At 39.4% G+C, this 21,102-nt stretch overlaps 1 protein-coding gene across 1 annotated transcript in view; it reads right to left on the reverse strand.

Moving 5' to 3' along the window:
* Nucleotides 1-20,883, reverse strand: part of LOC120036443 (CASP8 and FADD-like apoptosis regulator) — a 28,280-nt gene extending 7,397 nt beyond the window's left edge. The window contains exons 1-6 of the mRNA XM_038982881.1: nucleotides 20,583-20,883; nucleotides 20,313-20,418; nucleotides 18,045-18,186; nucleotides 16,110-16,177; nucleotides 15,932-15,998; nucleotides 15,761-15,813 (exon numbers count right to left, since the gene is read on the reverse strand). Coding sequence (XP_038838809.1) covers nucleotides 15,761-15,813; nucleotides 15,932-15,998; nucleotides 16,110-16,177; nucleotides 18,045-18,186; nucleotides 20,313-20,418; nucleotides 20,583-20,875 — 729 coding nt within the window. The 5' untranslated portion in view covers nucleotides 20,876-20,883. The remainder of the gene's footprint in view (nucleotides 1-15,760; nucleotides 15,814-15,931; nucleotides 15,999-16,109; nucleotides 16,178-18,044; nucleotides 18,187-20,312; nucleotides 20,419-20,582) is intronic.
* Between the last annotated feature and the right edge of the window lie 219 nt (nucleotides 20,884-21,102).

Raw genomic sequence — 21,102 nt, forward strand, 5'->3', positions numbered from 1 at the left:
CAAGTTTAAGCCTGCTGCTAACGAGTTTAATATCCCGCTGCCTACAGAGTTTAATTTAATCCCGCTGACTAACAGAGTTAGTCCCGCTGACTAACCGAGTTTAATCCCGCTGACTAACAGAGTTTAATCCCGTTGACTAACAGAGTTTAATCCCGTTGATTAACAGTTTAATCCCGCTGATTAACAGAGTTTAATACCGCTGACTAACAGAGTTTAATACCGCTGACTAACAGTTAATCCTGTTGATTAACAGAGTTTAATCCTGTTGATTAACAGTTTAATACTGCTGATTAACAGAGTTTAATCCTGCTGATTAACAGAGTTTAATCCTGCTGACTAACAGAGTTTAATACCGCTGACTAACAGAGTTTAATCCCGCTGTTAACAGAGTTTAATCCCGCTGACTAACAGAGTTTAATACCGCTGATTAACAGAGTTTAATACCGCTGATTAACAGAGTTTAATCCCGCTGATTAACAGAGTTTAATCCGCTGACTACAGAGTTTAATCCCGCTGACTACAGAGTTTAATCCTGTTGATTAACAGTTTTACTAATCCTGCTGACTAACAGAGTTTAATCTGCTGACTAACAGAGTTTAATCCTGCTGACTAACGAGTTTTCTCTGACTACAGAGTTTAATCCTGCTGACTACAGTTAATCTGCTGACTAACAGAGTTTAATCCTGCTGACTAACAGAGTTTAATCCTGCTGATTAACAATTCATCCTGCTGATTAACAGAGTTTAATTGTAAATCCTGCTGACTAACCAGCGTTTTAATCCGCTGACTAACAGAGTTTAATCCCGCTGACTAACAGAGTTTAATCACCGCTGACTACAAGTTTAATCCCGCTGACTAACAGAGTTTAAATCCGCTGACTAACAGAGTTTAATCCCGCTGACTAACAGAGTTTAATCCCGTTGACTAACAGAGTTTAAATCCCGTTGATTAACAGTTTATCCCGCTGATTACAAGTTAATACCGCTGACTAACAGAGTTTAATACCGCTGATTAACAGTTTAATCCTGTTGATTAACAGAGTTTAATCCTGTTGATTACACAGTTTAATACTGCTGATTACAGAGTTTAATCCTGCGATTAACAGAGTTTAATCCTGCTGACTAACAGAGTTTAATACCGCTGACTAACAGAGTTTAATCCCTGATTAACAGAGTTTATCCTGCTGATTAACAGAGTTTTATACCGCTGATTAACAGAGTTTAATACCGCTGATTAACAGAGTTTATACCGCTGATTAACAGAGTTTATCCCGCTGACTAACAGAGTTTAATCCCGCTGACTAACAGAGTTTAACCCTGCTGATAACAGAGTTTAATCCCGCTGACTAACAGAGTTTAATCCCGCTGACTAACAGAGTTTAATCCCGCTGACTAACAGAGTTTAATCCCGTTGATTAACCGAGTTTAATCCCGTTGATTAACAGAGTTTAATCCCGCTGACTAACAGAGTTTAATCCCGCTGACTAACAGAGTTTAATCCCGCTGACTAACAGAGTTTAATCCCATTGACTAACAAAGTTTAATCCCGTTGATTAACAGAGTTTAATACCGCTGACTAACAGAGTTTAATACCGCTGACTAACAGGTTTAATACGCTGACTAACAGAGTTTAATACCTGATTGATAACAGATTTAATCCCGCTGATTAACGATTTTATCCTGCTGATTAACAGAGTTTAAATACCGCTGATTAACAGAGTTTAATACCGCTGATTAACAGTTAATACCGCTGATTAACGAGTTTAATCCCGCTGACTAACAGAGTTTAATCCCTGCTACTAAAGAGTTTAATCCCGCTGACTAACAGAGTTATTCCCGCTGACTACAGAGTTTAATCCGCTGACTAACAGAGTTTAATCCCGTTTGATTAACAGAGTTTAATCCGCTTTGATTAACAGAGTTTAATCCCGCTGACTAACAGAGTTTTTAATCCCGCTGACTAACAGAGTTTAATCCCGCTGACTAACAGAGTTTAATCCCATTGACTACAAAGTTTAATCCCGTTGATTAACGAGTTTAATACCGCTGACTAACAGATTTTTATACCGCTGACTAACAGAGTTTAATACCCGCTGACTAACAGAGTTTAATCCCGCTGATTACGATTTAATCCCGCTGACTAACCGAGTTTAATACCGCTGACTAACAGAGTTTAATCCTGCTGACTAACAGAGTTTAATCCTGTTGATTAACAGGGTTTAATCCTGCTGACTAACAGAGTTTAATCCCGCTGACTAACAGAGTTTAATCCCGCTGATTAACAGAGTTTAATCCTGCTGACTAACAGTGTTTAATACCGCTGACTAACAGAGTTTAATCCCGCTGACTAACAGAGTTTAATCCCGTTGACTAACAAAGTTTAATCCCGTTGATTAACAGAGTTTAATACCGCTGACTAACAGAGTTTAATACCGCTGACTAACAGAGTTTAATCCCGCTGATTTACAGAGTTTAATCCCGCTGACTAACCGAGTTTAATACCGCTGACTAACAGAGTTTAATCCTGCTGACTAACAGAGTTTAATCCTGTTGATTAACAGGGTTTAATCCTGCTGATTAACAGAGTTTAATACCGCTGAGTAACAGAGTTTAATACCGCTGCTAACAGAGTTTAATACCGCTGACTAACAGAGTTTAATCCTGCTGACTAACAGAGTTTTAATCCTGCTGACTACAGAGTTTAATCCTGCTGACTAAGAGTTTAATCCTGCTGACTAACAGAGTTTAATCCTGCTGACTAACAGAGTTTAATCCTGCTGACTAACAGAGTTTAATCCTGCTGACTAACATGGTTTAATCCTGCTGACTAACATGGTTTAATCCTGCTGACTAACAGAGTTTAATCCCGCTGACTAACAGAGTTTAATCCCGTTGATTAACAGAGTTTAATCCCGTTGATTAACAGAGTTTAATCCGTTGATTAACAGAGTTTAATCCCGTTGATTAACAGAGTTTAATCCCGCTGACTAACAGAGTTTAATCCCGCTGACTAACAGAGTTTAATCCCGCTGACTAACAGAGTTTAATCCCGTTGATTAACAGTTTAATCCCGCTGATTAACAGAGTTTAATACCGCTGACTAACCGAGTTTAATACCGCTGACTAACAGAGTTTAATCCTGCTGACTAACAGAGTTTAATCCTGTTGATTAACAGGGTTTAATCCTGCTGATTAACAGAGTTTAATACCGCTGACTAACAGAGTTTAATACCGCTGACTAACAGAGTTTAATACCGCTGACTAACAGAGTTTAATCCTGCTGACTAACAGAGTTTAATCCTGCTGACTAACAGAGTTTAATCCTGCTGACTAACAAAGTTTAATCCCGTTGATTAACAGAGTTTAATACCGCTGACTAACAGAGTTTAATACCGCTGACTAACAGAGTTTAATACCGCTGACTAACAGAGTTTAATCCCGCTGATTTACAGAGTTTAATCCCGCTGACTAACCGAGTTTAATACCGCTGACTAACAGAGTTTAATCCTGCTGACTAACAGAGTTTAATCCTGTTGATTAACAGGGTTTAATCCTGCTGATTAACAGAGTTTAATACGCTGACTACTACCGCTGACTTAACAGAGTTTAATACCGCTGACAACAGAGTTTAATACCGCTGACTAACAGAGTTTATCCCGCTGACTAACAGAGTTTAATCCTGCTGACTAACAGAGTTTAATCCTGCTGACTAACAGAGTTTAATCCTGCTGACTACAGAGTTTAATCCTGCTGACTAACGAGTTTAATCCTGCTGACTAACATGGTTTAATCCTGCTGACTAACATGGTTTAATCCTGCTGACTAACAGAGTTTAATCCCGCTGACTAACAGAGTTTAATCCAGTTGATTAACAGAGTTTAATCCCGTTGATTAACAGAGTTTAATCCCGCTGACTAACAGAGTTTAATCCCGCTGACTAACAGAGTTTAATCCCGCTGACTAACAGAGTTTAATCCCGCTGACTAACAGAGTTTAATCCCGTTGATTAACAGTTTAATACCGCTGACTAACAGAGTTTAATACCGCTGACTAACAGAGTTTAATACCGCTGACTAACAGAGTTTAATACCGCTGACTAACAGAGTTTAATCCCGCTGACTAACAGAGTTTAATCCCGCTGACTAACAGAGTTTAATCCGCTGACTAACAGAGTTTAATCCCGCTGACTAACAGAGTTTAATACCGCTGATTAACAGAGTTTAATCCCGCTGACTAACGGAGTTTAATCCCGCTGACTAACGGAGTTTAATCCCGCTGACTAACGGAGTTTAATCCCGCTGACTAACGGAGTTTAATCCCGCTGACTAACAGAGTTATCCGTTAAAGTTATCCGCTGACTAACAGAGTTTAATCCCGCTGACTAACAGAGTTTAAATCCCGCTGACTAACAAGTTAATCGCTGATTTCAGAGTTATCCCGCTGACTAACAGAGTTTAATACGCTGATTACAGAGTTTAATCCCGCTGATTAACAGAGTTTAATCCTCTGACTAACAGAGTTTAATCCCGCTGACTAACAGATTTTTAATCCCGCTGACTACAGATTTAATCCGCTGACTAACAGAGTTTATACGCTGTAACAGAGTTTTAATACCGCTGACTAACAGAGTTTATACCGCTGACTAACGAGTTTAACCCGCTGACTAACGAGTTTAATCCCGCTGACTAACAGAGTTTAATCCCGCTGACTAACAGAGTTTAATCCCGCTGACTAACAGAGTTTAATCCCGCTGACTAACAGAGTTTAATACCGCTGATTTACAGAGTTTAATCCCGCTGACTAACAGAGTTTAATACCGCTGATTAACAGAGTTTAATCCCGCTGATTAACAGAGTTTAATCCCTCTGACTAACAGAGTTTAATCCCGCTGACTAACAGAGTTTAATCCCGCTGACTAACAGAGTTTAATCCGCTGACTAACAGAGTTTATACCGTGATTAACAAGTTTAATACCGCTGACTAACAGAGTTTAATACCGCTGACTAACGAGTTTATCCGCTACTACAGAGTTTAATCCCGCTGACTAACAGAGTTTAATCCCGCTGACTAACAGAGTTTAATCCCGCTGACTAACAGAGTTTAATCCGCTGACTAACAGAGTTTAATCCCGTCTGACTAACAGAGTTTATCCCGCTGACTAACAGAGTTTATCCCGTTGATTAACAGAGTTTATCCCCTGACTAACAGAGTTTAATACCTGATTACAAGTTTAATCCCGCTGACTAACAGAGTTTAATCCCGCTGACTACAGAGTTTAATACCGCTGACTACAGAGTTTAATCCGCTGCTAACAGAGTTTAATCCCGCTGACTAACGAGTTTAATCCCCTGACTAACAGAGTTTAATCCTCGCTGACTAACAGAGTTTAATCCCGCTGACTAACAGAGTTTAATCCCGGTGACTACAGAGATTAATCCCGTTGATTAACCGAGTTATCCCGCTGACTAACGAGTTATCCCGCTGACTAACAGTTTAATCCTGCTATAAACAGAGTTTAATCCTGCTGACTAACAGAGTTTAATCCTGCTGACTAACAGAGTTTAATCCTGTTGACTAACAGAGTTTAATCCTGCTGACTAACAGAGTTTAATCCTGCTGACTAACAGAGTTTAATCCTGCTGACTAACAGAGTTTAATCCTGCTGACTAACAGAGTTTAATCCTGCTGACTAACAGTTTAATACTGCTGATTAACAGAGTTTAATCCCGCTGATTAACAGAGTTTAATCCCGCTGACTAACAGAGTTTAATCCCGCTGACTAACAGAGTTTAATCCCGCTGACTAACAGAGTTTAATCCCGCTGACTAACAGAGTTTAATCCGCTGATTAACAGAGTTTAATACCGCTGATTAACAGAGTTTAATCCCGGACTAACAGAGTTTAATCCCGCTGACTAACAGAGTTTAATCCCGCTGACTAACAGAGTTTAATACCGCTGATTACAGAGTTTAATACCGCTGACTAACAGAGTTTAATCCCGCTGACTAACAGAGTTTAATCCCGCTGACTAACAGAGTTTAATCCCGCTGACTAACAGAGTTTAATCCCGCTGACTAACGGTTAATCCCGCTGACTAACAGAGTTTAATCCCGCTGACTAACAGAGTTTAATCCCGCTGACTAACAGAGTTTAATCCCGCTGACTAACAGAGTTTAATCCCGCTGACTAACAGAGTTTAATCCCGCTGACTAACAGAGTTTAATCCCGCTGACTAACAGAGTTTAATCCCGCTGACTAACAGAGTTTAATCCCGCTGACTAACAGAGTTTAATCCCGTTGATTAACAGAGTTTAATCCCGTTGACTAACAGAGTTTAATCCCGCTGACTAACAGAGTTTAATCCCGTTGATTAACAGAGTTTAATCCCGTTGATTAACAGAGTTTAATCCCGCTGACTAACAGAGTTTAATCCCGCTGACTAACAGAGTTTAATCCCGCTGACTAACAGTTTAATACTGCTGATTAACAGAGTTTAATCCCGCTGATTAACAGAGTTTAATACCGCTGACTAACAGAGTTTAATACCGCTGACTAACAGAGTTTAATCCCGCTGACTAACAGAGTTTAATCCCGCTGACTAACAGAGTTTAATCCCGCTGACTAACAGAGTTTAATCCCGCTGACTAACAGAGTTTAATCCCGCTGACTAACAGAGTTTAATCCCGCTGACTAACAGAGTTTAATCCCGTTGATTAACAGTTTAATCCGCTGATTAACAGAGTTTAATACCGCTGACTAACCGAGTTTATAAGCTGACTAACAGAGTTTAATCTGCTGACTAACAAGTTTAATCCTGCTGATTACAGGGTTTAATCCTGCTGATTAACGAGTTTAATCCGTGACAACAGAGTTTTAATCCGCTGACTAACAGAGTTTAATCCCGCTGACTAACAGAGTTTAATCCTGCTGACTAACAGAGTTTAATCCTGCTGACTAACAGAGTTTAATCCTGCTCAAACAAGTTAATCCGTTGATTAACAGAGTTTAATCCGCTGACTAACAGAGTTTAATACCGCTGACTAACAGAGTTTAATACCGCTGACTAACAGAGTTTAATCCCGCTGATTTACAGAGTTTAATCCCGCTGACTAACCGAGTTTAATACCGCTGACTAACAGAGTTTAATCCTGCTGACTAACAGAGTTTAATCCTGTTGATTAACAGGGTTTAATCCTGCTGATTAACAGAGTTTAATACCGCTGACTAACAGAGTTTAATACCGCTGACTAACAGAGTTTAATACCGCTGACTAACAGAGTTTAATCCTGCTGACTAACAGAGTTTAATCCTGCTGACTAACCGAGTTTAATCCTGCTGACTAACAGAGTTTAATCCTGCTGACTAACAGAGTTTAATCCTGCTGACTAACAGAGTTTAATCCTGCTGACTAACATGGTTTAATCCTGCTGACTAACATGGTTTAATCCTGCTGACTAACAGAGTTTAATCCCGCTACTAACAGAGTTTAATCCCGTTGATAACGAGTTTAATCCCGTTGATTAACCGAGTTTAATCCCGCTGACTAACAGAGTTTAATCCGCTGACTAACAGAGTTTAATCCCGCTGACTAACAGAGTTTAATCCCGCTGACTAACAGAGTTTAATACCCGTTGATTAACATTAATACCGCTGACTAACAGAGTTTAATACCGCTGACTAACAGAGTTTAATACCGCTGACTAACAGAGTTTAATACCGCTGACTAACAGAGTTTAATCCCGCTGACTAACAGAGTTTAATCCCGCTGACTAACAGAGTTTAATACCGCTGACTAACAGAGTTTAATCCGCTGACTAACAGTTTTAATCCGTGATACAGAGTTTAATCCCGCTGACTAACAGAGTTAATCCCGCTGACTAACGAGTTTAATCCGCTGACTAACGGTTAATCCGCTGACTAACAAGTTTAATCCGTGACTAACAGAGTTTAATCCCGCTGACTAACAGAGTTTAATCCCGCTGACTAACAGAGTTTAATCCCGCTGACTAACAGAGTTTAATCCGCTGACTAACGAGTTAATACCGCTGATTTACAGAGTTTAATCCCGCTGACTAACAGAGTTTAATACCGCTGATTAACAGAGTTTAATCCCGCTGATTAACAGAGTTTAATCCCTCTGACTAACAGAGTTTAATCCCGCTGACTAACAGAGTTTAATCCCGCTGACTAACAGAGTTTAATCCCGCTGACTAACAGAGTTTAATACCGCTGATTAACAGAGTTTAATACCGCTGACTAACAGAGTTTAATACCGCTGACTAACAGAGTTTAATCCCGCTGACTAACAGAGTTTAATCCCGCTGACTAACAGAGTTTAATCCCTGACTACGTTAATCCGTGACTAACAGAGTTTAATCCGCTGACTAACAGAGTTTAATACCGCTGATTACAGAGTTTAATACCGCTGACTAACAGAGTTTAATACCGATGACTAACAGAGTTTAATCCCGCGGACTAACAGAGTTAATCCCGCTGACTAACAGGTTTAATCCGCTGACTAACGAGTTTAATCCCGCTGACTAACAGAGTTTAATCCGCTGACTAACAGAGTTTAATCCCGCTGACTAACAGAGTTTAATCCGCTGACTAACAGAGTTTAATCCCGTATTAACAGAGTTTATCCCGCTGACTAACAGAGTTTAATACCGCTGATAACAGAGTTTAATCCCTGATAACAGAGTTTAATCCCGCTGACTAACAGAGTTTAATACCAGCTGACTAACAGAGTTTTATCCGCTGACTAACAGAGTTTAATCCCGCTGACTAACAGAGTTTAATCCCGCTGACTAACAGAGTTTAATCCCGCTGACTAACAGAGTTTAATCCCGCTGACTAACAGAGTTTAATCCCGGTGACTAACAGAGTTTAATCCCGTTGATTAACCGAGTTTAATCCCGCTGACTAACCGAGTTTAATCCCGCTGACTAACAGAGTTTAATCCTGCTGACTAACAGAGTTTAATCCTGCTGACTAACAGATTTTAATCCTGCTGACTAACAGAGTTTAATCCTGTTGACTAACAGAGTTTAATCCTCGACTAACAGAGTTTAATCCTGCTGATAACAGAGTTTAATCCTGCTGACTAACAGAGTTTAATCCTGCTGACTAACAGAGTTTAATCCTGCTGACTAACAGTTTAATACTGCTGATTAACAGAGTTTATACCCGCTGATTAACAGAGTTTAATCCCGCTGACTAACAAGTTTAATCCCGCTGACTAACAAGTTTAATCCCGCTGACTAACAGAGTTTAATCCCGCTGATAACAGAGTTTAATCCCGCTGACAACAAGTTTTAATACCGCTGATTAACAGAGTTTAATACCCGCTGACTAACAAGTTTAATCCCGCTGACTAACAGAGTTTACATCCCGCTGACTAACAGAGTTTAATCCCGCTGACTAACAGAGTTAATCCCGCTGACTAACCGAGATTAATCCCGCTGACATACAGAGTTTAATCCCCGCTGACTAACAGAGTTTAATCCCGCTGACTACAGAGTTTATCCGCTGACTAACAGAGTTTAATCCCGCTGACTAACAGAGTTTAATCCGCTGACTAACAGAGTTTAATCCGCTGACTAACAGAGTTTAATCCCGCTGACTAACAGAGTTAATCCCGCTGACTAACAGAGTTTAATCCCGCTGACTAACAGAGTTTAATCCCGTGATACAGAGTTTAATCCCTTGATTAACAGAGTTAATCCCGGACTAACAGAGTTTAATCCCGGTGACTAACAGAGTTTAATCCCGTTGATTAACCGAGTTTAATCCCGTTGATTAACCGAGTTTAATCCCGCTGACTAACAGAGTTTAATCCTGCTGACTAACAGAGTTTAATCCTGCTGACTACAGTTTAATCTGCTGATTAACAGAGTTTAATCCGCTGATTAACAGAGTTTAATACCGCTGACTAACAGAGTTTAATACGCGCTGACTAACAGAGTTTAATCCCGCTGACTAACAGAGTTTAATCCGCTGACTAACAGAGTTTAATCCCGCTGACTACAGAGTTTAATCCGCTGACTAACAGAGTTTAATCCCGCTGACTAACAGAGTTTAATCCCGTTGATTAACAGAGTTTAATCCCGCTGACTAACAGAGTTTATACGCTGATAACAGAGTTTAATCCCTCTGACTAACAGAGTTTAATCCCGCTGACTAACAGAGTTTAATACCGCTGACTAACAGAGTTTAATCCCGCTGACTAACAGAGTTTAATCCCGCTGACTAACAGAGTTTAATCCTGTTGATTAACAGTTTAATCCTGCTGACTAACAGAGTTTAATCCTGCTGACCTAACAGAGTTTAATCCTGCTGACTAACAGAGTTTATGTGATCTGCTGACTACACAGAGTTTAATCCTGCTGACTACAGAGTTTAATCCTGCTGACTACACGGTTTAATCCTCTGACTACAGAGTTATCCTGCTGTAACGAGTTTAATCCTGCTGATTAACAGAGTGTGTATATTACCTGGTAGAACACTATGTATATTACCTGGTAGAACACTATGTATATTACCTGGTACAACACTATGTATATTACCTGGTATAACACTATGTATATTACCTGGTAGAACACTATGTATATTACCAGGTAGAACACTATGTATATTACCTGGTAGAACACTATGTATATTACCTGGTAGAACACTATGTATATTACCTGGTATATTACCTGGTAGAACACTATGTATATTACCTGGTAGAACACTATGTATATTACCAGGTATAACACTATGTATATTACCTGGTATAACACTATGTATATTACCAGGTATAACACTATGTATATTACCTGGTATAACACTATGTATATTACCTGGTAGAACACTATGTATATTACCTGGTACAACACTATGTATATTACCTGGTACAACACTATGTATATTACCTGGTACAACACTATGTATATTACCTGGTATATTACCTGGTAGAACACTATGTATATTACCTGGTATAACACTATGTATATTACCTGGTAGAACACTATGTATATTACCTGGTAGAACACTATGTATATTACCTGGTAGAACACTATGTATATTACCTGGTATAACACTATGTATATTACCTGGTATATTACCTGGTAGAACACTATGTATATTACCTGGTACAACACTATGTATATTACCTGGTAGAACACTATGTATATTACCTGGTATAACACTATGTATATTACCTGGTACAACACTATGTATATTACCTGGTACAACACTATGTATATTACCTGGTACAACACTATGTATATTACCTGGTAGAACACTATGTATATTACCTGGTAGAACACTATGTATATTACCTGCTACAACACTATGTATATTACCTGGTAGAACACTATGTATATTACCAGGTACAACACTATGTATATTACCTGGTAGAACACTATGTATATTACCTGGTACAACACTATGTATATTACCTGGTACAACACTATGTATATTACCTGGTAGAACACTATGTATATTACCAGGTACAACACTATGTATATTACCTGGTAGAACACTATGTATATTACCAGGTAGAACACTATGTATATTACCTGGTACAACACTATGTATATTACCTGGTACAACACTATGTATATTACCTGGTACAACACTATGTATATTACCTGGTAGAACACTATGTATATTACCAGGTACAACACTATGTATATTACCTGGTAGAACACTATGTATATTACCTGGTACAACACTATGTATATTACCTGGTAGAACACTATGTATATTACCTGGTAGAACACTATGTATATTACCTGGTATAACACTATGTATATTACCTGGTATAACACTATGTATATTACCTGGTACAACACTATGTATATTACCTGGTACAACACTATGTATATTACCAGGTATAACACTATGTATATTACCTGGTATATTACCTGGTATAACACTATGTATATTACCTGGTAGAACACTATGTATATTACCAGGTATAACACTATGTATATTACCTGGTAGAACACTATGTATATTACCTGGTATATTACCTGGTACAACACTATGTATATTACCTGGTAGAACACTATGTATATTACCAGGTATAACACTATGTATATTACCTGGTACAACACTATGTATATTACCTGGTATAACACTATGTATATTACCAGGTATAACACTATGTATATTACCTGGTACAACACTATGTATATTACCTGGTACAACACTATGTATATTACCTGGTATAACACTATGTATATTACCTGGTACAACACTATGTATATTACCTGGTACAACACTATGTATATTACCTGGTAGAACACTATGTATATTACCTGGTATAACACTATGTATATTACCTGGTATATTACCTGGTAGAACACTATGTATATTACCTGGTAGAACACTATGTATATTACCTGGTACAACACTATGTATATTACCTGGTAGAACACTATGTATATTACCAGGTACAACACTATGTATATTACCTGGTACAACACTATGTATATTACCAGGTAGAACACTATGTATATTACCTGGTAGAACACTATGTATATTACCTGGTAGAACACTATGTATATTACCTGGTAGAACACTATGTTTATTACCTGGTATATTACCTGGTAGAACACTATGTATATTACCTGGTATATTACCTGATACAACACTATGTATATTACCTGGTAGAACACTATGTATATTACCAGGTACAACACTATGTATATTACCTGGTACAACACTATGTATATTACCAGGTAGAACACTATGTATATTACCAGGTAGAACACTATGTATATTACCTGGTAGAACACTATGTATATTACCTGGTAGAACACTATGTATATTACCTGGTAGAACACTATGTATATTACCTGGTATATTACCTGGTAGAACACTATGTATATTACCTGGTAGAACACTATGTATATTACCTGGTACAACACTATGTATATTACCTGGTACAACACTATGTATATTACCAGGTATAACACTATGTATATTACCTGGTAGAACACTATGTATATTACCAGGTATAACACTATGTATATTACCTGGTAGAACACTATGTATATTACCTGGTAGAACACTATGTATATTACCTGGTATAACACTATGTATATTACCTGGTAGAACACTATGTATATTACCAGGTAGAACACTATGTATATTACCTGGTATAACACTATGTATATTACCTGGTACAACACTATGTATATTACCAGGTAGAACACTATGTATATTACCTGGTATAACACTATGTATATTACCTGGTAGAACACTATGTATATTACCAGGTACAACACTATGTATATTACCTGGTACAACACTATGTATATTACCTGGTATAACACTATGTATATTACCTGGTAGAACACTATGTATATTACCTGGTAGAACACTATGTATATTACCAGGTATAACACTATGTATATTACCTGGTAGAACACTATGTATATTACCTGGTACAACACTATGTATATTACCTGGTAGAACACTATGTATATTACCAGGTACAACACTATGTATATTACCTGGTAGAACACTATGTATATTACCTGGTAGAACACTATGTATATTACCTGGTACAACACTATGTATATTACCTGGTACAACACTATGTATATTACCTGGTACAACACTATGTATATTACCAGGTATAACACTATGTATATTACCTGGTATATTACCTGGTATATTACCTGGTAGAACACTATGTATATTACCTGGTACAACACTATGTATATTACCTGGTACAACACTATGTATATTACCTGGTATAACACTATGTATATTACCTGGTAGAACACTATGTATATTACCTGGTAGAACACTATGTATATTACCTGGTACAACACTATGTATATTACCTGGTACAACACTATGTATATTACCTGGTAGAACACTATGTATATTACCTGGTAGAACACTATGTATATTACCTGGTATAACACTATGTATATTACCAGGTATAACACTATGTATATTACCTGGTAGAACACTATGTATATTACCTGGTACAACACTATGTATATTACCTGGTACAACACTATGTATATTACCAGGTAGAACACTATGTATATTACCAGGTAGAACACTATGTATATTACCTGGTAGAACACTATGTATATTACCTGGTACAACACTATGTATATTACCTGGTATAACACTATGTATATTACCTGGTATAACACTATGTATATTACCTGGTATATTACCTGGTAGAACACTATGTATATTACCAGGTATAACACTATGTATATTACCTGGTAGAACACTATGTATATTACCTGGTAGAACACTATGTATATTACCTGGTAGAACACTATGTATATTACCTGGTACAACACTATGTATATTACCTGGTAGAACACTATGTATATTACCTGGTAGAACACTATGTATATTACCAGGTACAACACTATGTATATTACCTGGTAGAACACTATGTATATTACCTGGTACAACACTATGTATATTACCAGGTAGAACACTATGTATATTACCTGGTAGAACACTATGTATATTACCTGGTAGAACACTTTGTATATTACCAGGTATAACACTATGTATATTACCTGGTACAACACTATGTATATTACCTGGTACAACACTATGTATATTACCTGGTACAACACTATGTATATTACCTGGTAGAACACTATGTATATTACCTGCTACAACACTATGTATATTACCTGGTATAACACTATGTATATTACCTGGTATATTACCTGGTAGAACACTATGTATATTACCTGGTAGAACACTATGTATATTACCTGGTATAACACTATGTATATTACCTGGTATATTACCTGGTAGAACACTATGTATATTACCTGGTAGAACACTATGTATATTACCTGGTATAACACTATGTATATTACCTGGTATATTACCTGGTAGAACACTATGTATATTACCTGGTAGAACACTATGTATATTACCAGGTAGAACACTATGTATATTACCAGGTAGAACACTATGTATATTACCTGGTAGAACACTATGTATATTACCTGGTACAACACTATGTATATTACCTGGTAGAACACTATGTATATTACCAGGTATAACACTATGTATATTACCTGGTACAACACTATGTATATTACCTGGTACAACACTATGTATATTACCAGGTATAACACTATGTATATTACCTGGTATATTACCTGGTAGAACACTATGTATATTACCTGGTACAACACTATGTATATTACCTGGTAGAACACTATGTATATTACCAGGTATAACACTATGTATATTACCTGGTACAACACTATGTATATTACCTGGTAGAACACTATGTATATTACCTGGTATATTACCTGGTAGAACACTATGTATATTACCTGGTATAACACTATGTATATTACCTGGTATAACACTATGTATATTACCTGGTAGAACACTATGTATATTACCTGGTACAACACTATGTATATTACCAGGTATAACACTATGTATATTACCTGGTAGAACACTATGTATATTACCTGGTACAACACTATGTATATTACCTGGTAGAACACTATGTATATTACCTGGTACAACACTATGTATATTACCAGGTAGAACACTATGTATATTACCTGGTACAACACTATGTATATTACCTGGTAGAACACTATGTATATTACCTGGTACAACACTATGTATATTACCTGGTACAACACTATGTATATTACCTGGTACAACACTATGTATATTACCTGGTAGAACACTATGTATATTACCTGGTACAACACTATGTATATTACCAGGTATAACACTATGTATATTACCTGGTAGAATAGTCTTTTTCCTTCAGGCTCTGCAATGTTTTCGTTCTCTGGAGCTGGAATGACAGAATGACAGCTGCTTTCTACAGAGGAAATCCTTTTTTAATGAACACTAATCATGATAAACAGTTGGTGTTTTAAAGAAACCTCTCCTGAGTAATGAAAGTAACTTACTGTTCTGTGTGGACTGTTCTTGTCTTGAATGGCATGATACAGGGGAGGCAGTGGGCATGGGGTTGGACTGAGGGACAGAAATCACTGTTAGAGAAACATCCTTTACAGAAAGCTGTGGTAGAGGCGAGGGAAGGTTTCCCTGTCTCAAGGGGAGGTAATGTAGTAGTGATGCACTCACTGGAGTCCTGATCCACTGCTGCTGGGCCAGCTGAGTCATCACCACTGGTCTATGTTGTGGTGTTACAACTACAACAAGGTGCACAGGAAGAAGTATTTCCAAACAGGATGTAACAGAGGTGGTTCAGATTGAGTTCTGATTTAAAGTGCATTCAGAAAGTATTCAGACCCCATTTTATTTTTTCCCTCATCAATCTACACACAATACCCCATAATGACATCACAATACCCCATAATGACATCACAATACCCCATAATGACAAAGCAAAAACAGGTTTTTAGAAATATTTGACAATGTATAAAAAATAAAAACTGAAATATCACATTTACATAAGTATTCAGACCCTTTACTCAGTACTTTGTTGAAGCACCTTTGGCAGCGATTACAGCCTTGAGTCTTCTTGGGTATGACGCCACAAGCTTGGCACACCTGTATTTGGGGAGTTTCTCCCATTCTTCTCAGCAGATCCACAAGCTCTGTCAGGTTGGATGTGGAGCATTGCTGTACAGCTATTTTCAGGTCTCTCCAGTGATGTTCGATCGGGTTCAAGTCCGGGCTCTGGTTGGGCTACTCAAGGACATTCAGAGACTTGTCCCGAAGCCACTCCTGCGTTGTCTTGGCTTTGTGCTTAGAGTCGTTGTCCCGTTAGAAGCTGAACCTTCGCCCCAGTCTGAGGTCCTGAGCTCTCTGGAGCAGGTTTTCATCAAGGATCTCTCTGTACTTTGCTCCATTCATCTTTTCCTCGATCCTGATTAGTCTCCTAGTCCCTGCCGTGGAAAAACATCCTCACAGCATGATGCTGCCACCCCCATGCTTCACCGTAGGGATGATGCCAGGTTTCCTCCAGACGTGACACTTGGCATTCAGGCCAAAGAATTTAATCTTAGTTTCATCAGACCAGAGAATCTTGTTTCTCTGGTCTGAGAGTCCGTTAGGTGCCTTTTGGCAAACTCCAAGCGGGCTGTCATGTGCCTTTTACTGAGGAGTGGCTTCTTTCTGGTCACTCTACCATAAAGGCCTGATTGGTGGAGTGCTGCAGAGATGGTTGTCCTTCTGGAAGGTTCTCCCATCTCCACAGAGGAACTCTGGAGCTCTGTTAGACTGGTTCTTGGTCACCTCCCTGACCAAGACCATTCTTCGCCGATTGCTCAGTTTGGCCGGGCGGCCAGCTCTCAGAGTCTTGGTGGTTCCAAACTTCTTCCATTTAAGAATGATGGAGGCCACTGTGTTCTTCAATGCTACAGAAATGTTTTGGTACCCTTCCCCAGATCTGTGCCTTGATACAATCCTGTCTCTGAGCTCTACGGACAATTTATTTGACCTCATGGCTTGGTTTTTGCTCTGACATGCACTGTCAACTGTGGGACTTTATATAGACAGGTGTGTGCCTTTACAAATCATGTCCAATCAATTGAATTTACCACAGGTGGACTCCAATCAAGTTGTAGAAACATCTCTCAAGGATGATCAATGGAAACAGGATGCACCTGAGCTCAATTTCGAGTCTCGTAACAAAGGTTCTGAATACTTATGTAAATAGGTAATTTTATTTTTCCCCAAAATTTCTAAACCCCTGTTTTCACTTTGTCATTATGGGGTATTGTGATGTCATTATGGGGTATTGTGATGTCATTATGGGGTATTGTGACGTCATTATGGGGTATTGTGATGTCATTATGGGGTATTGTGTGTAGATTGATGAGGAAAACATTTAATTTAATCCATTTTAGAACAAGGTTGTAAGGTAACAAAATGTGGAAAAAGTCAAGGGGTCTGAATACTTTCCGAATGCACTGTAGAATCCATTTAGCCACTCAGATCACAATGAGTATATGGAGATCCTGGATCACCACTCCTAATCTGAGACGCTTGATACGGCCCCAGATATCCAGAAGTCCTCCAGAGTGCCAAAGTGGGCCCTTTCCTAATTCTTACCTGATGTCAGGTTCCGGTACCCTTTGACCTTCTTGGCCAGGTCAACCCTGCTGATGTCCGTCAGACATTGTTCTATCAGCTCCACCCTTTCAGAAGACACTCTGTCCAGCTTCTCCAGTTCAACTATGACATCCAGGAAACTCTGTCACACAGAGAAAGGAACATTCCAGAACATCTGGATCTTCTGGACAGACACTGATTATGAACACCTCTTGTTGTTGTAACTGTCATATTGTTGTTCTGTTGTTGTTGTTATGTCTTACTTAAGCAATACCCTATACCCTATCCCTCAACATGACAAAAGAGATGATTGAGGACTACAGGAAAAAGTAGGACCGAGCACGCCCCCATTCTCATCGACGGGGCTGTAGTGGAGCAGGTTGAGAGCTTCAAGTTCCTTGGCGTCCACATCACCAACAAACTAACATGGTCCAAACACACCAAGACAGTCGTGAAGAGGGCACGACAAAACCTATTCCCCCTCAGGAGACTGAAAAGATTTGGCATGTGTCCTCAGATCCTCAAAAGGTTCTACAGCTGCACCATCGAGAGCATCCTGACTGGTTGCATCTCTGCCTGGTATGGCAACTGCTCGGCCTGCGACCGTAAGGCGCTACAGAGGGTAGTGCGTAAGGCCCAGTACATCACTGGGGCCAAGCATCCTGCCATCCAGGACCTCTATACCAGGCGGTGTCAGAGGAAGGCCCTAAAAATTGTCAAAGACTCCAGCCACCCTAGTCGGCAAACGGTACCGGAGCGCCAAGTCTAGGGCCAAGAGGCTTCTAAACAGCTTCTACCGCGAAGCCATAAGACTCCTGAACATCTAATCAAATGGCTACCCAGACTATTTGCATCGCCCCCCCCCCTCTTTTACACTGCTGCTACTCTCTGTTATTATCTATGCATAGTCACTTTAATAACTCTACCTACATGTACATATTACCTCAATTACCTTGACTAACCGGTGCCCCCGCACATTGACTCTGTACCGGTACCCCCTGTATATAGCCTCCACATTGACTCTGTACCGGTACCCCCTGTATATAGCCTCCACATTGACTCTGTACCGGTAACCCCTGTATATAGCCTCCACATTGACTCTGTACCGGTACCCCCTGTATATAGTCTCCACATTGACTCTGTACCGGTACCCCCTGTATATAGCCTCCACATTGACTCTGTACCGGTACCCCCTGTATATAGTCTCCACATTGACTCTGTACCGGTACCCCCTGTATATAGCCTCCACATTGACTCTGTACCGGTACCCCCTGTATATAGCCTCCACATTGACTCTGTACCGGTAACACCCTGTATATAGCTTCCACATTGACTCTGTACCGTAACACCCTGTATATAGTCTCCACATTGACTCTGTACCGGTACACCCTGTATATAGTCTCCACATTGACTCTGTACCGATACACCCTGTATATAGCCTCCACATTGACTCTGTACCGGTACCCCCTGTATATAGTCTCCACAATGACTCTGTACCGGTACCCCCTGTATATAGTCTCCACATTGACTCTGTACCGTAACACCCTGTATATAGTCTCCACATTGACTCTGTACCGTAACACCCTGTGTATAGTCTCCACATTGACTCTGTACCGGTACCCCCTGAATATAGTCTCCACATTGACTCTGTACCGTAACACCCTGTATATAGTCTCCACATTTACTCTGTACCCGTACCCCCTGTATATAGTCTCCACATTGACTCTGTACCGTAACACCCTGTATATAGCCTCCACATTGACTCTGTACCGTAACACCCTGTATATAGTCTCCACATTGACTCTGTACCGTAACACCCTGTATATAGCCTCCACATTGACTCTGTACCGGTACCCCCTGTATATAGTCTCCACATTGACTCTGTACCGTAACACCCTGTATATAGCCTCCACATTGACTCTGTACCGTAACACCCTGTATATAGCCTCCACATTGACTCTGTACCGTAACACCCTGTATATAGTCTCCACATTGACTCTTCCATAACAACCTCAATCCTCAGGAAACATACCACAGAAGAAGAGGAATGTTCTCACAGTAATACACAGTACATTACAGCATACCTAGTGGTATTTACATTGCAGAAGAGGAATGTTCTCACAGTAATACACAGTACATTACAGCATACCTAGTGGTATTTACATGGCAGAAATCCCCCACCCACAATGCAGAAATATTTCATGACATAATCAGATCAGGCTTGTCAGTAATGAAATAAAATGTAAAATGTCTGAACCAAGCCTTTACCTTGACTCTGGTCAGCCTCTCTCTGGATAAAGAACCACTCAGCAGAAACTTGAGCGATTCCAGGTCTTCTGTCCCCATGTCTTCACTCACATCAGACATCAACACTCTGTAACCAGGAAACAGAAAAGCTTCATAGACAGAACTCAATGGGAAATATTTACTCATGAAGACCGCGATGAATGAGACTGTAAAGAATGTTTGGTCTATTGGTGTGTGTTGTTATCCTGGAAAAGACAATAGCAGAACTCAAGCCTAAGGAATAAATCTCACCTGTACTCTGACAAAGCTCGGTTCTGTCCCAGAATCCCCTCCACTTCCTGTTTACTAATGTGAAACACTTTCTTCAGGAGATCAAAGCGTCTCAGTCTGAACAGAAGTTCCACCAGGTACAGCTGATCCACCTGTCCTCTGCTCAGCCAGGAAGTTAACACCTCTCTCACATGATCAGAGCCACAGCTGTCAGTGTCCAGGGATCCACACAGGTACAGGAGCCTCCTGCACTCACCTGAGCTCAGGGCCTCACATATCCTGCTGATCATCTGATATAACTGTCCGTTAGCCATAGAACTCATCAGGAGTCTCTGAAAGGGGAAAACAGGGATTGATTTTATGGATAGAAAATTATGTAAACTTCATTATTTCTAAATGGGTATTTGCATCATAGATCTATGGCCCATTTGAAATGAAAAGCAACTTGAATTGGCAAATATGATGTGTATACTACTGCTTACTTGCAATAGTTATGTCGTTCCCAGACTCACGCTGTGCGCAATAGACTAGTAGTACCTTA

The sequence above is a fragment of the Salvelinus namaycush genome, unplaced genomic scaffold (assembly GCF_016432855.1).
Source record: "Salvelinus namaycush isolate Seneca unplaced genomic scaffold, SaNama_1.0 Scaffold133, whole genome shotgun sequence".
Lineage (NCBI taxonomy): Eukaryota > Metazoa > Chordata > Actinopteri > Salmoniformes > Salmonidae > Salvelinus > Salvelinus namaycush.